The 18,428-nt window shown below is 35.0% G+C and overlaps 2 protein-coding genes across 2 annotated transcripts; one reads left to right on the top strand and one right to left on the bottom strand.

Annotated features, from left to right (window-relative positions):
• Nucleotides 1-5,690: 5,690 nt before the first annotated feature.
• LOC110920857 (enoyl-[acyl-carrier-protein] reductase [NADH], chloroplastic) lies at nucleotides 5,691-11,638 on the top strand. Its single transcript, XM_022165062.2, has 13 exons — nucleotides 5,691-5,843; nucleotides 6,372-6,660; nucleotides 6,801-6,910; nucleotides 8,253-8,308; nucleotides 8,404-8,488; nucleotides 9,020-9,067; nucleotides 9,156-9,230; nucleotides 9,821-9,932; nucleotides 10,015-10,066; nucleotides 10,159-10,210; nucleotides 10,329-10,386; nucleotides 10,473-10,571; nucleotides 11,289-11,638. The coding sequence occupies exons 2-13, from the start codon at nucleotides 6,393-6,395 to the stop codon at nucleotides 11,444-11,446; spliced, it is 1,173 nt and encodes a 390-aa protein (XP_022020754.1). The 5' UTR covers nucleotides 5,691-5,843; nucleotides 6,372-6,392; the 3' UTR covers nucleotides 11,447-11,638.
• A 929-nt stretch (nucleotides 11,639-12,567) lies between these two features.
• LOC110920709 (obg-like ATPase 1) lies at nucleotides 12,568-18,110 on the bottom strand. Its single transcript, XM_022164905.2, has 12 exons — nucleotides 17,936-18,110; nucleotides 16,151-16,318; nucleotides 15,940-16,063; nucleotides 15,587-15,678; nucleotides 15,335-15,433; nucleotides 14,996-15,109; nucleotides 14,829-14,893; nucleotides 14,638-14,754; nucleotides 14,355-14,430; nucleotides 13,758-13,850; nucleotides 13,369-13,419; nucleotides 12,568-12,869 (listed from the first exon to the last, which is right to left on the bottom strand). Exons 1-12 carry the CDS (start codon nucleotides 18,020-18,022, stop codon nucleotides 12,771-12,773), a joined length of 1,185 nt encoding a protein of 394 aa, XP_022020597.1. The 5' UTR covers nucleotides 18,023-18,110; the 3' UTR covers nucleotides 12,568-12,770.
• Nucleotides 18,111-18,428: the final 318 nt, after the last annotated feature.

The following is an 18,428-nucleotide window of genomic DNA, read 5'->3' as shown; positions in this document are numbered from 1 at the left end:
TATTTGCGTAGCTTAGACCGGTCGGTTTCAAGGATAGTTACGGTTTAATCGCTTGAAGGGCGAAAACCGTGAATGGAGTGTGATTTTTGACCCAACAAGTTTGAAGACTTGTTTTATATGGGTATAATAATCATACTCTGGAATTTGGGGTCGAAACAATATGGTTTGACCCGTATCGGCTAATCTATGTAAACTAGTTACATAAGCCGAACCGTGCACGTAAAAGGCGCAACAGGTAACCGTAAGAATCCTACACTATTTTCCTAAGTCAATATGCTTTAAAGAGGTTGTGGTATCAGTAGGATACCTTCCATAATGCCCGTAACGAGTTTAAGTTGATATTATGCCCCTTAGGGGTTTTTCGGTCATTTTAAAGACTTTTAAAAGAGGTTCTAGAGTTATACAGAAAATCTGAGTTTCCCGAACAGTTTATAAAGTCTAAAATACTTTATTTGTTATTTAAAATCAGTAGCAACTGGAATCGGGTCAAAAGACCTTATAGAACTCAAGTTATGGCCGAAAAGGGTATATTCGGTATTTACCGAACCGTTGCCATAACCGCAGGTTATGAGCAGGTTAAAAATAATTAAAAATCTTTAAAAATCCCAAAATATTATTTTACATCAGTGAGTAAAAGGTTTGGTGTCGAAATCCGGGTTTAGGTAGGCGTTATGCTAATTGCGCTATTTAATTATTAAAGTTTCGTAATTTGGGCTATTTAGCATAACTCCTATTCTGGACCTCGGATTGACACGAAATTTTTGGGACATGCTTAGAAGTCAGTAACCAAGGTTATGATCCCTTCACGTGTCCGAAATACTCGTTTTATTTTGATAAGGGCGTTACGGTCAACTTTTAAGCAATTAACGGAAATGCGTAAAAGACTCGGACAAACTACGAACCGGTCACCGAGGGTTATACCATCATGTGACCTGGTCCTAAGAGAGTCCTTAGGCATATCTACATTGCACTAAAACGGGTCAGAACTGAAGTCAAAGCAAAAGTCAAATTTTTTTGCGACATTCGGTTCCGAACCGGGTCAAAACAATAAATGGCCGGATCAAACAAGCTTAGACGTGTTAATACACTTATTATCATGTTTTATGAGTGTTCAAACAGGTTGCATACCATCTACATTACAGATTATATGAAAAATCGCAAAATAGCTTTCTGTTGACTTTTTCTAAGCATGTTTGACTCGTTATTTGAACTAGTTAGAGTGGTGATCAGAGGGAACCCTTTTAGGGGTTTATTACCCACATAAATACCAACACATAACCATCTTTGATTCGGTAAACCACTGGACCATTTGTGATTAACCGTTAAGTCAACCGTTAGTTACGACGGATTGACTTTTAAGCTAAAACTAAGCAAAAACTAAACCACAAAGGGTTGAACAAACTTACAGAAGCCTTATGCACGAAATGTGAAGCTTAGAATGAAGTATTGAGCTCCAGAGATGATCAGAGATGCAAGAGAAGGTGTGAGGAATACTTGTTGCACAAAGTGGCCTTTTATAGGCAATTTAGATCATCAAGATCATCACAACAAGGTCTACCCATGCTCCCTGATCATCCACATGTGTCCTATAGTGCTAGGGAGTGATTAGGGGTCGCCCATACCTCTGGGAAACCCATACATTAATGTTTTACCGCTTTAAACAGCCAACAACCAACTTTCTGTCGCTGGGCATCGCTTACGGACCGTATGGCTTGGGCCTTGCGGTCCGTAAGCCTGTGGCGGAGACAAGCTAAATCTTTCACCCCCTTACGGTCCGTAAGGCAGGACCTTTGCGGTCCGTAAGGGTTGTTTTTAGATCTTTTGTAATGATTAACAAAATCTTCGGTAATTAATAACCTGACCTTTCGGGTTTGAAGGGGTAACTTTGCGATTTGGCCCTCGGTTAATTACAATTAAGGGCTCGTGCCTTTTACCCGTACTGTTAAGCCCCCAGTTAGTCTAATTATTATCCAAAAAGCCTTAACTTTCATTGTTGACGCTTTTAACCCCTCTCGTACGAATTTGATCATAACTTTCTCGTTTTAAAACGGAACTTCGCGAAATTCATATAGTACATTATAGTGAGCGTATTTTACTGTTACAAAGCCTCGGGTTCGTCAAAGGGTCACTCAGAGGTATAATTAAACATGTTGACACAGTTAATCCCTGCAGCTTGTAATCTCTCACTTTCTTTCGCGTTTCGCTTCCGTACGATCCATGATTTATTCGTTTGAAGGTACGAGCATCGTTTTAGGTTTACTATATAGTATATTTACCCTTTGTTGACATTTATAACCCTCGAATTTGCATACTTTCAAGGTTTGTCACTTTAGTCCTTTATTTCACATCTATTGCCACGTGTAACTCATGACACGTGTTAACACATTATTGGACACAAAATTTCGAGGTGTTACACTTGCTCACCAAATACATCACATGGCAATCAAGAATACCACATTTAGAAGCTTCTTCTAAGCCGACAATACTTGAAAACGTTGTCGGAAATCTAAGACATGTCATCCCGAAGTTTACACCATTGACTAATTTGTAGCCTAACCTCATTGGCAGGGCCACTTGATACCATCAAGTGGTTAATCGTCTTTGGAACTAAGCAACAGGATGGACTGCAGAGCTCATTACCTCCTTTTCGATTCGACCAACGTGGGAAGTCTATTTAAAATTAAACATTCTTTTTGCCATGAATTTACCTGAATCATCTGCCAAAATTCCAAACCTCATTTTCAAATCTCTGTGTGCGTTGGAGGTGATGACGAGGCAAGGCCCGGTCTGCTCAAGCGGACTTGTCCGGACACAAGGGGTGAGGAACAGTGGCAGATCCAGTCCTGTTTTGTGGATTTACATGAACCCACTCGGTTTGAAAAAAACTAGTGAGAACTTTGTATGATTTGAAAAAAATAATGAGAATTTACCAAACGAATCCACTGAAAGAAGTTCTTGGATCCGCCACTGGTGAGGAAGGACCCCATACACATATTGTTTTTGGGGTAATTTTGTAGAATAGTAACCAAGTTTTAAAAGTGTTTCAATTAGGTTACTCAAGTTTCAAAAGTGTTCCAATTAGGTCACTAAACATTCATTTTTCATTAAAATTAAGGGTTTTTCATTCATTTCATATGTAACCGTGGTGATGTGGATTTTTGTTTATTTTTTCCCTTTTATTTGATGCTAACGTCTAGTGATGACGTGGATTTTAACTTGTTTTTTTTTAATGTAATTAAAGTATTTTTATTTTTAATAAATATAATTTCATATATTAAAATAATCTGACCCCAACATCTTATGCTCCATTTTTTTCCTGACACATGGGAAAAAGGACATAGCTCGATTTGAATGTTAAGTCATCTAATTAAGACAAAAACTATACGAGTCACGAGTGACCTAATTAAAACACTTTAAACTTGGTTACTATTCTGTGACATTTTCCCTACGTGTAATGAGGTAAAGGAAAAGAAGTAGGTTAGGCCCATGGGTTTGTATTTATTAATGCATATGGTTTGGCCAAAACTAACATAATTAGTCATCCGGACCATGTGTAGTGGTCGCGTGGTCCACCAAACCACATGCATAACACCGCACCCTCTTCATTTTTAGGGTTTTTTTTTTTTTTTGACATGTGCTCGTGGTTTAGGCCACAAGATGAACATTGTGCATTACACAAATTGCAATTTTTCTTTATTTTTTATTCAATTTCAAATTATATCTATACTAGTTGATTTTTCGTCCGCGCGTTGCGGCGGGGACCTAATGTCTGCGAAACGCGTCTCGGCAACGGCAAGCAGATACCGAATATGAAAACATAAATAAAAATGACGTGGTAATGATAGTCACTTCGTCCTAAAAAGCGATTTTAAATAATCTAATATATAATAATAGGACCCACACGTCGTACACGTTGGAAATTCGGTTGTTTTCAGTTTAGTTATTACGGTGCTAACACGTTAAAATATGGATGAGCTCGGTACCGGTAACGACACCGAAAGTACCGATCCGGAAAATCTTCGAAATTGGGTACCGACACCGAAAATGCTCGGTACCATACGGTATGGTATTTGAAGGTAAAAATCAGTAAATACAGGTATGGTGCTAGAGCAGTGTCGAACCGAAAGTAACGATTCTGAAAACGTCAAAAGGTGGGTACCAAATTGGTACCGAAAATGATTGGTATAGTAAATTTGGTACAGATACGATACCGGTTTGATTACAGAATTTGATATGATTTGCCCATTAATAATCTAAATATCCAAGTTAATTTTACATGCTACAATTAATTCATTATAGAAAAAAGACAAAAAAGAAAACAAAATAAGTTGTTGTGTATATAAAACCTCATTTAAACGAAATACAGTTTACTTACAGTGTGTATGAAAAGTAATCTAAATGGTGCAATTACTTGCGTTGCTACAGGATTTGATAAGCTCGTACCAACCGGTACCGAAAATATCGTTACCGAAAATACCGTCATCGAAAATCCCCAAAAGTGGGTACCGGTACCGAATATATACCTGGTACGGTTCAGTACCGATCGGTACTGGTACGGTGTCAGTATTTGAGGGTAAAAACCGGTGAATACCGGTGCCGAACCGATACCGAGAATGTTAAAAGTCAGTACCGATTCGTTACCGAAAATATACCTGGTTTGGTAAATTTGAGGGTAAAAACCGGTGAATACCGGTGCCGAACCGATACCGAGAATGTTAAAAGTCGGTACCGATTCGTTACCGAAAATATACCCGATTTAGTAAATTTGATACCGATACCGGTATCCAATACTATTTGCTTATCCCCTTGATGATTGATAATGTTACTATTCTTTGTGTTCTAATTTTAATACATAATACCCGATTTAGTAAATTTGATACCGATACCGGTATCCAATACTATTTGCTTATCCCCTTGATGATTGATAATGTTACTATTCTTTGTGTTCTAATTTTAATACATAGGTAATAGGTAATAATAATTTACTGGATAAAATCTAAGAGTTTATCCTATGGAGTTGATGATTTGTCATAAAGATGATTCTAGTAATTGACAATAGTAATGAAAATTCTAAGACAAATATATATTAAATAAATAATATAAAGCGAAAAAAGAATCTGACTATAAAATCAAATGTGTGGGCTCCCTAGCATTCGGTAGGGAATTGTCAAAATGAAAACCGGGGAAAAAGAAAGGGCCAGAAAGGTAAAATGCACCGACCATTATCTTTAAGATTATATAAATAACCCACTAATTTCACATGTCTTACCACTACAACATTTTACCTAGTGAAACACTCATGTTGACGCGGACGTCACGTGGCAAAAAAAAAAAAAAAACCATTTCACAAGGTTTAGCACTATACATGGCCTTAGTGTAAAGTGTAAAATGACTAAACTTGTTTATTTCTAAAAGAAGAAACAAACGGAGTTAGTTAGACAAACCAATTTAATGTGAACAAACCGAAACCAAGGTATTGGAAAAAAAGCAAAACTTACGCTGAACGTGTGAGGGTTATAGTTGAAACATTATTCGTCACATAAGAATATGAATAGAATGCTAAACTATCCCTCATTGATTTTGATGATAGCCGGTGTGAATTAAACCACGATTACTACGACCTCCGTTAACTAAAAATGTAACTTTATGCTTTGCCCATGTTATAAACCCTGTTTTGAATGCCAAAATTCTTTCGATACTTCCAAAGCTTTCCAACGGCCCTCACAAAGACCATCTCATCTCATCTCACTTTGTTTTAATCGAAACCTACCTGTCTTCTTCATCCCCACTTATACACTCACGCCCACAACAACAAAATAAACATCCTTCCTGTGATCGGATCGGTAAGTCACACTCAACAACAACTTCCTAATTGATCTGTTATGTTTCTACTTGAATTTACAAATTACAATTGCAGCGATCTGAATTTACAAAATGTAGATTTGATTATGATGCTGTTTTCATATGTAATTGCAATGTGTACGTAGTTAGATTTCATTTCTTGGTTTTGTGATTGCTGATAACATTTCCAACTTCTTTGACTATCATTTCTTCTTAGTCAGTCATTACTCCATAAAAACCTAGATACTAGTCTCTTACTTTCCCAATTCAAGTATTATTTCTACTACAAATAGGTTGATTCTTAAATTCAAACTGCAACTAGTTGATTTAACTATGTTCAACAAAAGATTCATGTAGAAAGAATAGAGAGTGTTCATGCAGTTTTGTTTAAATTCATTTCCTTTTTTCAATAAAAAAAAGTCACCAGTTTGATTATTTATTCATGATTATCAACCCTAGGAGAAGAAACTAATTGATCTCCATTATATTCTTCACAAGATTCGTGCTAATTGTTGTTATGATTCTTTCAGGTTTATTATTGATTTATCGAAATGGCAACAGCTACTAATATGATGCACATTGCTATAGCAAGACCCCCCTCAACCTTTTCTTCTCGTGAAGCTTCAAAACCATGCGTTGCGCTTTTCACTAGTAACATTACATGTGCAAAACTTAAAGCCTCATCTCACATCTCTTCTACACATTCATTATCTCAAAATGTCAATTCGACTCCTTTGAGATTTGGAAGAATGATCACAAAAGCCATGTCAGATTCCAATGACGTAAAACCCCTTCCAGGGCTGCCTATTGATCTAAGAGGTTTAATTTGTTTCATTGTGGATGATTTTTTTTTTTTCGCTTGGATATTTAAGAAATGAGTTAAAATGGATGCAAGAAAACGGTCGAATTCTTGATTAATAGGTATGTTAGTGTTTACTAATTTAGGGAGTTATCTGCAGGAAAGAGGGCATTCATTGCTGGTGTAGCTGATGATAACGGGTATGGTTGGGCAATAGCCAAATCGTTAGCTGCGGCTGGTGCTGAGATTCTTGTTGGCACATGGGTCCCCGTATGTTACTCATCCTAGCTGTAGATTAGAGGTGGCAAGATGGGCGGCCTGGTGGGTTGGGTAATGGGTCAAAACTCAAAACGGGTCATTGTTTCTAATATTGGTTGAAACAGGTCAGGTTGGGTTGACGACCCGCTGGCGTAGTTTTCTTCACCTTTAACTTTTAAAATAAATAAAAAGTACATTAATTAATATTACAAACCTATGTTGTCAAAGACGCGAGGCGCATCGGCCTCGCCCGGAGCCTAGGCACAAGGCGCAAAAAAAGCGTGGGCTTTTTTAAGAAAAGCGCACATAGAGAAAAAAAAATATATAAAAAATATGTTATGCTTTGAAAATAAATAAGATTCCACATACAAAATAAAAAAAACTATTATATATGCCATTTAAGATCATGTAGGTAATAGTTAGTAGCAAAAGTTTAGGACTTATACACACGTAGTGATGCCAAAAGTTATACCAAAAGTTACTAGGACTTATACAAACGTTTGCGGTTACTAAAACATTTAAGGGTAAATTACTTTTTGAGTCCCTGTGTTTTAGTGATTTTAACTAGTTGAGTCCAAAAGCAAAAAGTTTAACGACCTGAGTCCCTATAAGCATTTTCTTTAACCATTTGAGTCCTTTTGAGTCCAAATTTTAACCTTTTGAGTCCAATTTTTTGGACTCGAATCGTTATAAAATGAACAAAATTGGACTCAAAACGTTATAAAATAAATGGCTAGGGACTCAGGGCGTTAAACTTTTTGATTTTGGACTCAAGTGGTTAAAACCACTAAAACATAGGGACTCAAAAAGTAATTTACTCAACATTTAAACTTATAGTTCATCATCAATCATCAAGACCATCATCAAAGTCATCAAAACTTCCATCAACATCAATTGGATATTCAGCTTTGGCTTGCCTCGCTGCGCCCGAGCGTCTAGGCTCGCGCCTTTTGCGCCTGAGCACTGTTTTTACAAAAAAAAGCCCATTTTTGCGCCTAAGCTACCACCAGGCGCTATAGGCGCGCCTCGCTGCGCCCGAGCACCTAGGCGCGCGCCTTTTGCGCTTTTGACAACTATGTTACAAACACAGTATTACTACCATGATAAAATAAAAATGTAATATAACAATATAGGAGGTTGTATGCGTTAAATATAGACTTTGGGCGACATTCAACATGTGTAACCATTTAAACAATTCATTTAGTAGCTAAATTTTTGTATTGGATCCATTTCTAATAAACAGCGACCCAAATCAGCCCATCCATAAGTAAATGGGTCGAAATTTCCCCCTCTACGAGAGATCCTATTCCTAATTTAAATGCATTCATTGTTGATGACTATTAATCTTTTTTAGGCACTCAACATATTCGAGTCTAGTCTTCGAAGGGGCAAGTTTGACGAATCACGTGTGTAAGTGTTCATATCCACCATTCTTCTTCCAGTTAGTTTTAATATAACATGGTGATTGATGATTGATCAACCAACAAGCCTATATGTAATTTTAGGTTGCCAGATGGGTCTTTGATGGAAATTACTAAAGTGTACCCCTTAGATGCTGTTTATGATACCCCTGAAGATGTTCCCGAGGATGTAAGTTCACCCTCTCACAAACATGTTGCTGCAATTTATGAATAAGAGTAAATTGCAGAAAACGTCCTTTATGTTCACATCAGGTTGCAGAGTATGTCCTTTATCTTCAAAGATTATAGAAAACGTACTTTATGTTTTTAAACCGTTGCACGTTACGTCATCTGGCCCTAACTCAGTTAATTTTTCTCATTAAATCTGGTCACTCAAGCATAATTTAGTCTTTTTATCAATCTCTTAATGTATGTATATTACTTTTTAATTTGTTTTTTGTTTTATTTATTAACATATTTTTTAAATAATTTGGTAAAAAGACTAAACTACCCTTGAGTGACCAGATTTAGCGAGAAAAATTAACTGAGTTAGGGCCAAAGGACGTAAAGTGTAAAGGTTAAAAAACATAAAGCACGTTTTCTGCAATTTTTGAAGGTAAAGGACATACTTTGCAACCTGGTATAAACAATAGACATTTTCTGTAATCTATGCTATGAATAAAGAGAATGAAGTCTCATATATTGCATAACCATTATGCAGGTAAAAGCAAACAAGCGTTATGCAGGGTCCTCGAAGTGGACTGTAAAGGTATCATTTCATTAATCATTGTTCCAGTTGTTCTCATTGCTATGCAAAGTCAAACATTCCTGCAAAAGTCAAAGTTTATGTTTTGCAGGAAGTAGCTGAATCTGTGAAAGAGGATTTTGGCAGCATTGACATTCTTGTGCACTCATTAGCCAATGGGCCTGAGGTATACTTTGGAGTTTAGAATATCCATTTTAGTTATTGACGGTAATTATAATTTATTAGCACATGTCTTGCTTATGGACTAATCTATGCATGTGGTTATTCTCCCGTAAAATAACAATGAGTTGCAAAATGAATGGGTCGACGCATGTTAAAAATGGTAATTTTGTACTGGTTGCGTTGACCTGGAACACATTTTGTCCGAACTTATTAATCCTTGTATAAATAGTTAGTTTGTTGACTATGATCATAATAATAATAATCTATTTGTTGAATAAAATTATTTAGGAACTTGTATGGTTCAAAAATAGACTTTGAACACCTTTCAATTTGTTTGACCAATTCCCTTTTCACAAAATTTTGTATTTGGCTCGTCTGACCCGTTTAACCCATGTGGCATGTTCTCCTTTTAACTGAATTATTGAAGTTGCTCATGTGACCCGTTTGAGATAGTACACAACCCAAATCAACGTGTTTGGCCCGTTCAACCCATTTGACATGTTCCCCTTTTAGCTAAATTTGCCTATCTGGCTCATTTGACACTTTTAAAATAAAACACAACCTATATCAAACTGTTTGACCTCAATTTTGCAGGTTAGCAAACCTCTCTTAGAAACATCCAGGTATGGATATCTTGCTGCCATCTCTGCATCAAGCTATTCTTACGTATCTTTGCTCCAGCATTTTGCCCCGATAATGAACCGCGGTATGTTTATCTACATTCGCCTTTTGACTGGTCAAACTCAAATTTTGAATCCTCAAAGTTGAGCTTAATTATCATATTACAGGCGGTGCTACTATTTCTCTGACCTACATTGCTTCTGAAAGGATCATACCCGGGTAATTTCTTCATTTTTCTTTTTTACTTTTTTTTGTTTCATTTGGAGTTTACCTTTTTTTTTTTTTTCTTATTTACGCCTTTATTAAAACAGATATGGTGGAGGTATGAGTTCAGCGAAAGCTGCTTTGGAGAGTGACACACAAGTTAGTTACTTCTATCACGCTTTTTTTATTCACACTGATTTTCTTTTTTAACTTCCAATAATGATTAAATAATAATAATAATAATAATAATAATAATAATAATAATAATAAAACACAGGTATTGGCATTTGAAGCAGGAAGAAAACACGGAATCAGAGTAAACACAATATCTGCAGGTACTGCAATACCTCTTCACATAAAAAAAATCTTATTTATAAGACAAATAATTTATTTAATAAATACTTGTTGGTCATATTACCAGGACCACTTAGAAGTCGTGCTGCTAAGGCGATCGGTTTTATTGATATGATGATTGATTATTCATCAGAGAATGCACCGCTGCAGAAAGAACTATCAGCAGGTCAGTGTGAATCTACTCTGGTAACTTTAATGTGCTTATTAGGATTCAAAAAAACCTAGTAACTTTGTCATATATAATATATCCATATAGGAACTATAAAAACAACAACCATACTTTGTCATATATAATAGAGTTAATTGCCAAAATCGTCCCTGAGGTTTGGGCATGTTTGCCATTTTCGTCCAAAATGACTTTTTTGTACCAAATAGCCCCCCACGTTTGTAACTTTTTGCCATTTTCATCCAAATGCCTAACTGGGTTAGAACCAACCGTTTGATGAGGGTTTTTTTTTTTTTTTTTTTTTTTTTTTTTTGAAATTTCACAAGTACAGGGCCTGAAATGTAATTTCATTTTAAACTAACTTTATAAAAGTAAAGATTTACATGTAAAACAAATTGTAGAATTATATAAAACAATTGTGGAAAAAAATAAAATACTTAATTAATATGTGATAGGTTTGAAATTATATTTGTATTAATTTGGACGTATTAATTGGTATTAATACATATACACTATAGTTCCTATATGGTCCATATGGATATATTATATAGAGTTAATTGCCAAAATCGTCCCTGAGGTTTGGGCATGTATTCAGAATATAGTATATTCATTGGTAAATCCATATCAAAGTGGTTCCTAGTTTTCATTTGAACCCATCATTATACATTTATACATATACTCACTATGCTGTGCTGAATATAATTTAAATTTAAACAGAGGAGGTGGGAAATGCGGCTGCTTTTCTGGCATCACCGCTGGCTTCAGCCATCACAGGGACGGTGTTGTATGTAGATAACGGGCTTAATGCAATGGGAGTTGGAGTTGATAGCCCGGTTTTTAAGGATCTCGACATACCTAGAGGCAACAAAAATTAAGGTGGTGAGCAAGCACAATGTTGGTTCGGTGTTCCAAATAAGTTGTAGTTGAACTGTTTGAATAGCTTAACTTGGATTTACAGTTTTACATTAAAATAGAAAATTGGCCAGTCTTGACATTGTGCGCTAAAAGTAACATTTTTAGGGCGGTTTATAATCGTTCAAAATAAAGAAAAATTGGAGATTTGGGAATGTGGTGGGTTCTGTAGATTTACTGTTTCAGTTAACATAGGGAGTATCCAAACATCGTCAATGGAGATTAGTAATTCTGGTTAAACAGAGAGAAAGTCGCGACTGCAAACATCGTCAATGGAGTTTGGAAAATCTGGTTAAATAAATAGAAAGTCGCAATGCGGCTTTATCGGGTTTGGTGCCTTGGTGTCGTGCATCTGAACTTGTAAACAAATCAGATGAAGGCTATTTGAGTTTGTTCGTTCGGTTCTAATTGAAACGATAAATGAGTACGTACACATAAACAAACACATTCCCTTGTTTGTGTTTGCTTGTTATGTATGCTTTTTAATATGCTATACACACATAAACAAATCTATACGAATATCAACACCAATGAACACAAACGGTTATACAGCGGCGTTTAGTTAATGACGGTATGTAAAAAATGTGAAGCGTTTTAACACTTATACAGATAATTTAACTTGCTGTATTTAAACAAACAATAAGATAGGTGTTGTGGGTACTTCACCTCAACCCATTATCTTATTTTCTCCATCCCAGCTCTGTTATATGTGATTTCACTAAAAAAGATACCCCTAACATAACGATTAACAAAGGAACCAAATGACTTGTTTCTAACCTTTGATCATGAATCAAACAAAAAGAAGCATTTGCATTATGAACGTATATCAAGGATGTAAGGAGCGCTCTACTCGAGTGGAGCAGACCCTCTCCACCCCAACCAATCATACTTTGTCATGTCAACTTCCCACTTCACTCCCCATTTTGTACTCAAACGTAAGGGGTGCTACACTAGTTGGGTTTACGACAAGAAATGTGGGGTTATAAAGGTTCCAACGGTCAAAAACTCAACACCACGAATGCGGCGACTCCTTCCCGGGATTTTGAATTTACCGCAAGAAATGTGGGGTTAGCGGCGGTGTTACCATGAAAATATTCAGAATGTTAGCTGCATCAATACATCATGTTTAAAACAAAGGATAAGAACATACGTCAAAAGAACACATTTAGTGCCAAAAAAACCTGATTCTAGATACTCGATACAACGTTGGTACACAATCGAAATAAAATTTGTGGATAGCAAGCAAGCCAATCAAATGACAGAATAACTAACAAATTCCCCACCGGCTCACTTCTTTCCACCACCGGAGACATTAAATTTGAAAAATATAATATCACCGTCCTGAACCACATAGGTCTTTCCCTCCTGCTTGTACTTACCAGCAGCCTGAAAAATAAACCATGCCAATTTCTTATTGCAACTTTTATACACATTTGTTCGAAATATGTATTTAAATATTATTATACGTATCACATAATATATGTTATTGAACATAATGCATGCAAAAATTCCTTTTATATTGTCATGCAACTGCCACAAGGGATATATATACAAAAGGCTCTTAATGTGCGAGTGCGATGGTACGTGACCAACAAAATAATGTGTGTAATTATGATATAACATGCGTAATTAGGGTAAAATCAACCTATGTGTGATTTTGTGTTTTGACCATGCATGATTTCTTCATGCATAATTAGGGTTTGAAATTTATAATGTGCGTAATTTACTCGCGTACAGTCGCACGTTAAGGGGCTCTTGTACATTAACCGGCCTCATATATATATATATATATATATATATATATATATATATATATATATATATATATATATATATATATATATATATATGTGCGTGTGTTAATATAGTCACTAATTAAGAATACCTTTACAGCAGCCTCACTTCCAAGCTCTTTAAGATCCTCAAACTTCATAACCTGCAAAATCCCAAGTAAATTCTCAGATCTTTCAAACTCCTAAATTTCTCATTTGTCAATTACTATTACTAATCTGCTAATCAGAAATTTCCCCTTATTTAAAAATTAAAATACCAAAAAAAAATTCAATCTACTGCAGATATTTACAAAAATATCTTACAAGAAACCTCAAAATTAATTGCAAAAAAATAAGAAGAGTATAGAAGAACAATCACGGCAGCCTTTAGTCGACAAGATATAAACTAGATAAAAAAAAAAACAACTAAACATATTGATTTGACATCTTGTAAAAACATTATGATGTCAAAGACATTTTGAAGAAAAAAGACAACTATTACCTCAGCACAAATAAATCCTCTTTCGAAATCAGTATGAATTGCGCCTGCAGCTTGAGGAGCCTTGCTTTGCCTTCGAATTTGCCAGCATTTCACCTGTGCATGGGGCATGTCACATCCACTTTAGATAATTAGATCAAAATCAAATATACCTGTTTTTTAATTTTTTTACATCAAACTTCATATATCCCCCTCAAAATTTTTATAATATCGTATTTACCCGATACAAAATTACAAAACCAAATATACCCAATTTTATATTTATGACATTTTTAGAACCCTACCCTCAGAAATTGCCTTAAGTTACGAGAGTTTAGAGTGTATGGAGAGAGAGAGAGAGAGGTATAACGATTATGCTATAAAATACATGCAAGTTTGAAGCATTTTTTAGTATATTTGATATTAACGTTTTTGATTGGGCATATCCATATATGATTTTATGAAAGTTCAGGGGTATATATAATATTGCATCTAATCAGATAAGATATTGCATGTAAATTGAAAAGAAATATGATTAAAACTGCAAAATGACCAAATTCAAAAAAAAAAAAAGAAACATTGTGTTATGTTTGATACATATGAAGGGTGAAAAGGCATTACCTCATCAGGGCCAGCAGTGAAGAAGTAAATAAGGTTAATAGCAGAGAATCCAGTCTTTATAATCTTCGGAAGAGCACTGTGCAAAAATAAAAAGAATCAGCAGATCCAACTGTTATTCTCAGCTGAGCATCATCATATACTCATACAGTTCTACAGACTTGATTGTGTCAGTTTTGATAATAGTTTACGAGAGCCATATATAAACAAATAAACAAATATCGTTTGCATAAATAGTAAAATACATGATTTCTTTTAATTTCAAGAAAATAATATCTGAACCAACCTTTGTATCTTGTTCTCCTCACAGTATTTAGCCGCTTCATCTGCCGACAAATCAGCAAGAGTTCTCTCCAAAGCACAGCTAAAAGGGATAATTGTCTCGCCCCCATGCTCTTGCACCCTACAATGAATTCAACTACTTAACTATTTTTTATAAAATAAAAAACAGTGATATCCAAATTCTAATTTGCATACCAAGCATGGATTTTGGGAAGGAACTTGTTCTTTTTTCTCTGATAATCTTTCTCGTTCATATTAACCTGCACAAGAAAATATCAAATGTTTAAACATAATATAAAAAGAGCCTACCAAGCTTCGAGAAATATTGAACGGTATTATAATTTATAAGCTAATAGTCTTACCAAATAAACAACTGGTTTTGCGGTGAGCAATTGAAAAGTATTCAAGATTTCAATTTCAGCGGCTTTCCAGTCCCCTAACCTGACATCTTTCTCGCTCTCAAGCCAGGTTTTGACCTACAGAAACAAACCAAAATCCATAAGTAGTTTCATTATATCCCGTATACTTGACTTCGTATGAAGTAAATATAGATTAGAGGATGAAAATAATTGTTGCAGCAAATAACATCTTAAAACAAGGTCACGATTTATGGATGATTTGAGGGTAACAAGAAAATAATCATTGTTAGAAACAATATGTATTAATACAACTTGGCATTAAATGAATACACAACAACATACCTTCAAACACACTTCAAGCTCTATTTTTAACTGTTTGTCATTGCTCCTCTTCATGCTCTTTTCAAGATCTTCAATCCTTCTTTCCATGAACTCAATATCCTATATCATGTACGAAAAAAACCAACATAAACATGTAAATAATATAATAAATAAGTGTTCAAACACATTTCCACAATGCGCAACACACTTGGGCACTTTCGATATCACATAACACAATACAAAGATGTGAGCTCAAAGGATTTTAGAACATACCTTCAACCGTAATTCTGCAGTTATAACTTCTAAATCTCTTACGGGATCCACAGAGTCATCAACATGTATAATATCGGGGTCTTCAAATGCACCTATTATATAAACATATACAAGAACAAATGAGCTCACACTGTGATAACAACAAAGCAAAAAAGTCGAAACAAAAAACAGAGGTAACCAGCAGGATGAAAAACGTATGCCTTCAAACTTGGTTCGTTCACAGTAAGATACTAAGATCCAAACACAAATGATATGATTTGATGTATGATTATCAATATGTTATATGTATGACAAACAATATTCAGATGACCTAATATAACTATTTCAGAAAGATTATATAAATACAATCTTACGTAGAACATGGAATATGCCATCAACTGCACGAATGTGTGATAAGAAATTGTTTCCAAGCCCTTGTCCTTCATGAGCACCTTTCACCAATCCAGCAATGTCATGTATCTCTAAAAATGCAGAAACCTACCAAGCAAAAACTCACTTAATTTAGTGTTGAATTCAATTGGACCATTCAGTATCCTTCAGACTATAGCAGGGCCTATATATTACCTCACTCTTTGGCTTGAACAGTTGACAGAGCCATTCAAACCGCTCATCAGGAATGTTGACACGCGCTTCATTAGGTTCAATTGTACAAAATGGAAAGTTCTCAGCAGGTATCGATAACTTGGTGAGAGTATTGAAGAGAGTCGACTTCCCTACATTCGGCAATCCAACCTGAAATCAGCAGCGGTATAGAAACAGATAAGTCCATATTCTACAGATACATCTGCCTACTTTCTTTTTTAGCTATCAGACACAAAACTTTAACACTGTCTCCATCAATAAATTGTAACAGTGTAATTACCAGATACATTACAGGTTCAATATCACAAACTGTTAAATCAGAAAATTTACAAACCCTAATACAATAATCGAATAGAATTTGCCACACATAAAATTAAAGAGGAGTTTGTTCTATACTTATATTAATAACACAGAATCACAGATCGTCACTTCGTTTCTCAAATAGGTTTACTATTCACCATACTAATAAAAACCTAGCAAAAACTACCAGTTCATCAATTCATATAGTACTCAAATCAACACCTTCTAGTAATAGCAAACAAACAAATTCACAAATAAAAAGCTAATCAGATCAGAAAACAGTATTGAATGAACCAAAACTGATCGTGATTCATGACACAAACGAAGATAGAAGAATATAACAATCCCTAACAAAATCAAATGATGACGATTAACTACAACCAGAGTCCACAACACATAATATTGAAGATGCAATTTGGTCTATAACTACAATAACACAGAATCACAGACATCATCTCATTTCTCAATTATGTTTGCTATTCACAGTACTCACGAAAACCTAGCAGAAGCTTCAAGTTCACCATTTTCATACAGTACTCAGATCAACTTCCCGTAACAAACAAAATCACAACGAACTACACTAAATTAGACCAGAAAACAGTATAAAAAGAATCAAAACTGATCGCGGTTCATGACAGATACAAAGATATAAGAAACTAACAATACCTAGCAAAACAATCGACTGATGACAATTAACCACAAACAGAGTCCACAACAGCTAAATTGAAGTGTAGTTTCTTCTATACTTCTATCAATAACACCAAAGCACAGATCGTCAACCGTCATTTGACTCATTTCGTTACTCAGCTATGTTTACTGTTTACCGTACTAACAAAAACCTAGAAAAAAGCTTCAAGTTCATCATTTCATACAAATGAAAACCTAGCAAAATCATCAACTTCTAGTAATGAAAAACGAACAAAATCACAACAAATTACACTAAATTAGATCATAAAACGGTATAAAATGAATCTAAACTGATCGCGTTTAAACGCAGAAGCTTCAAGTTCATCATTTCATATTAATGAAAACCTAGCAAAATCATCAACTTCTAGTAATGAAAAACGAACAAAGTCACAACTAATTACACTAAATTAGATCATGAAACGGTATAAAATGAATCTAAACTGATCGCGATTAATGCAGAAGTTTCAAGTTCATCATTTCATACTAATGAAAACCTAGCAAAATCATCAACTTCTAGTAATGAAAAACAAACAAAATCACAACTAATTACACTAAATTAGATCATAAAACGGTATAAAATGAATCTAAACTGATCGCGATTAATGCAGAAGCTTCAAGTTCATCATTTCATACTAATGAAAACCTAGCAAAATCATCAACTTCTAGTAATGAAAAACGAACAAAATCACAACTAAATACACTAAATTAGATCATAAAACGGTATAAAATGAATCTAAACTGATGGCGATTAATGCAGATACGAAGATATAAGAAACTAACAATTCCGATCTTGAGATGCGATGAGAAACGGCCGAGGATGGGCCTTTCTACCGGTGCTTCCTTCGATTTGGCAGCTTTTGGAGGCATATCTTCTTGTGAAAACGGGAACTAGAGAACTGTGATGCAGCTGCAGGGGCGAGGCTGCGGTCGAGATTTAATTAGGGTTTTATATAACACTATGGGATGGTACTATGATATAGCAAATAGAATTACAAGCAATTTTTTAAATAATAATTTGTAGGTAGACTTAAGGTTGGAGAATTCGCTAGTCCCTAGTAAGTCGGTGAGGTGTAAACTAGCGACTACTTGGAATTACGCGGGATCAATCAGATCGGATTTTTTATATGTAATTTTCAGTTTTATGTATGTATATACACATTTTTATAGGTAAATATTTTAAGTAACTAGGTTTTAGTTCCTACTCAACTCATTTTTTTAAATATACAAGATTAATTGTTGGAATTCACATGGTTTGGTTGGAAGCTGGCCGGAA

This window comes from Helianthus annuus, chromosome 17, assembly GCF_002127325.2.
Source record: "Helianthus annuus cultivar XRQ/B chromosome 17, HanXRQr2.0-SUNRISE, whole genome shotgun sequence".
Classification (NCBI taxonomy): domain Eukaryota; kingdom Viridiplantae; phylum Streptophyta; class Magnoliopsida; order Asterales; family Asteraceae; genus Helianthus; species Helianthus annuus.
This window is presented reverse-complemented; position numbering and strand designations above follow the sequence as displayed.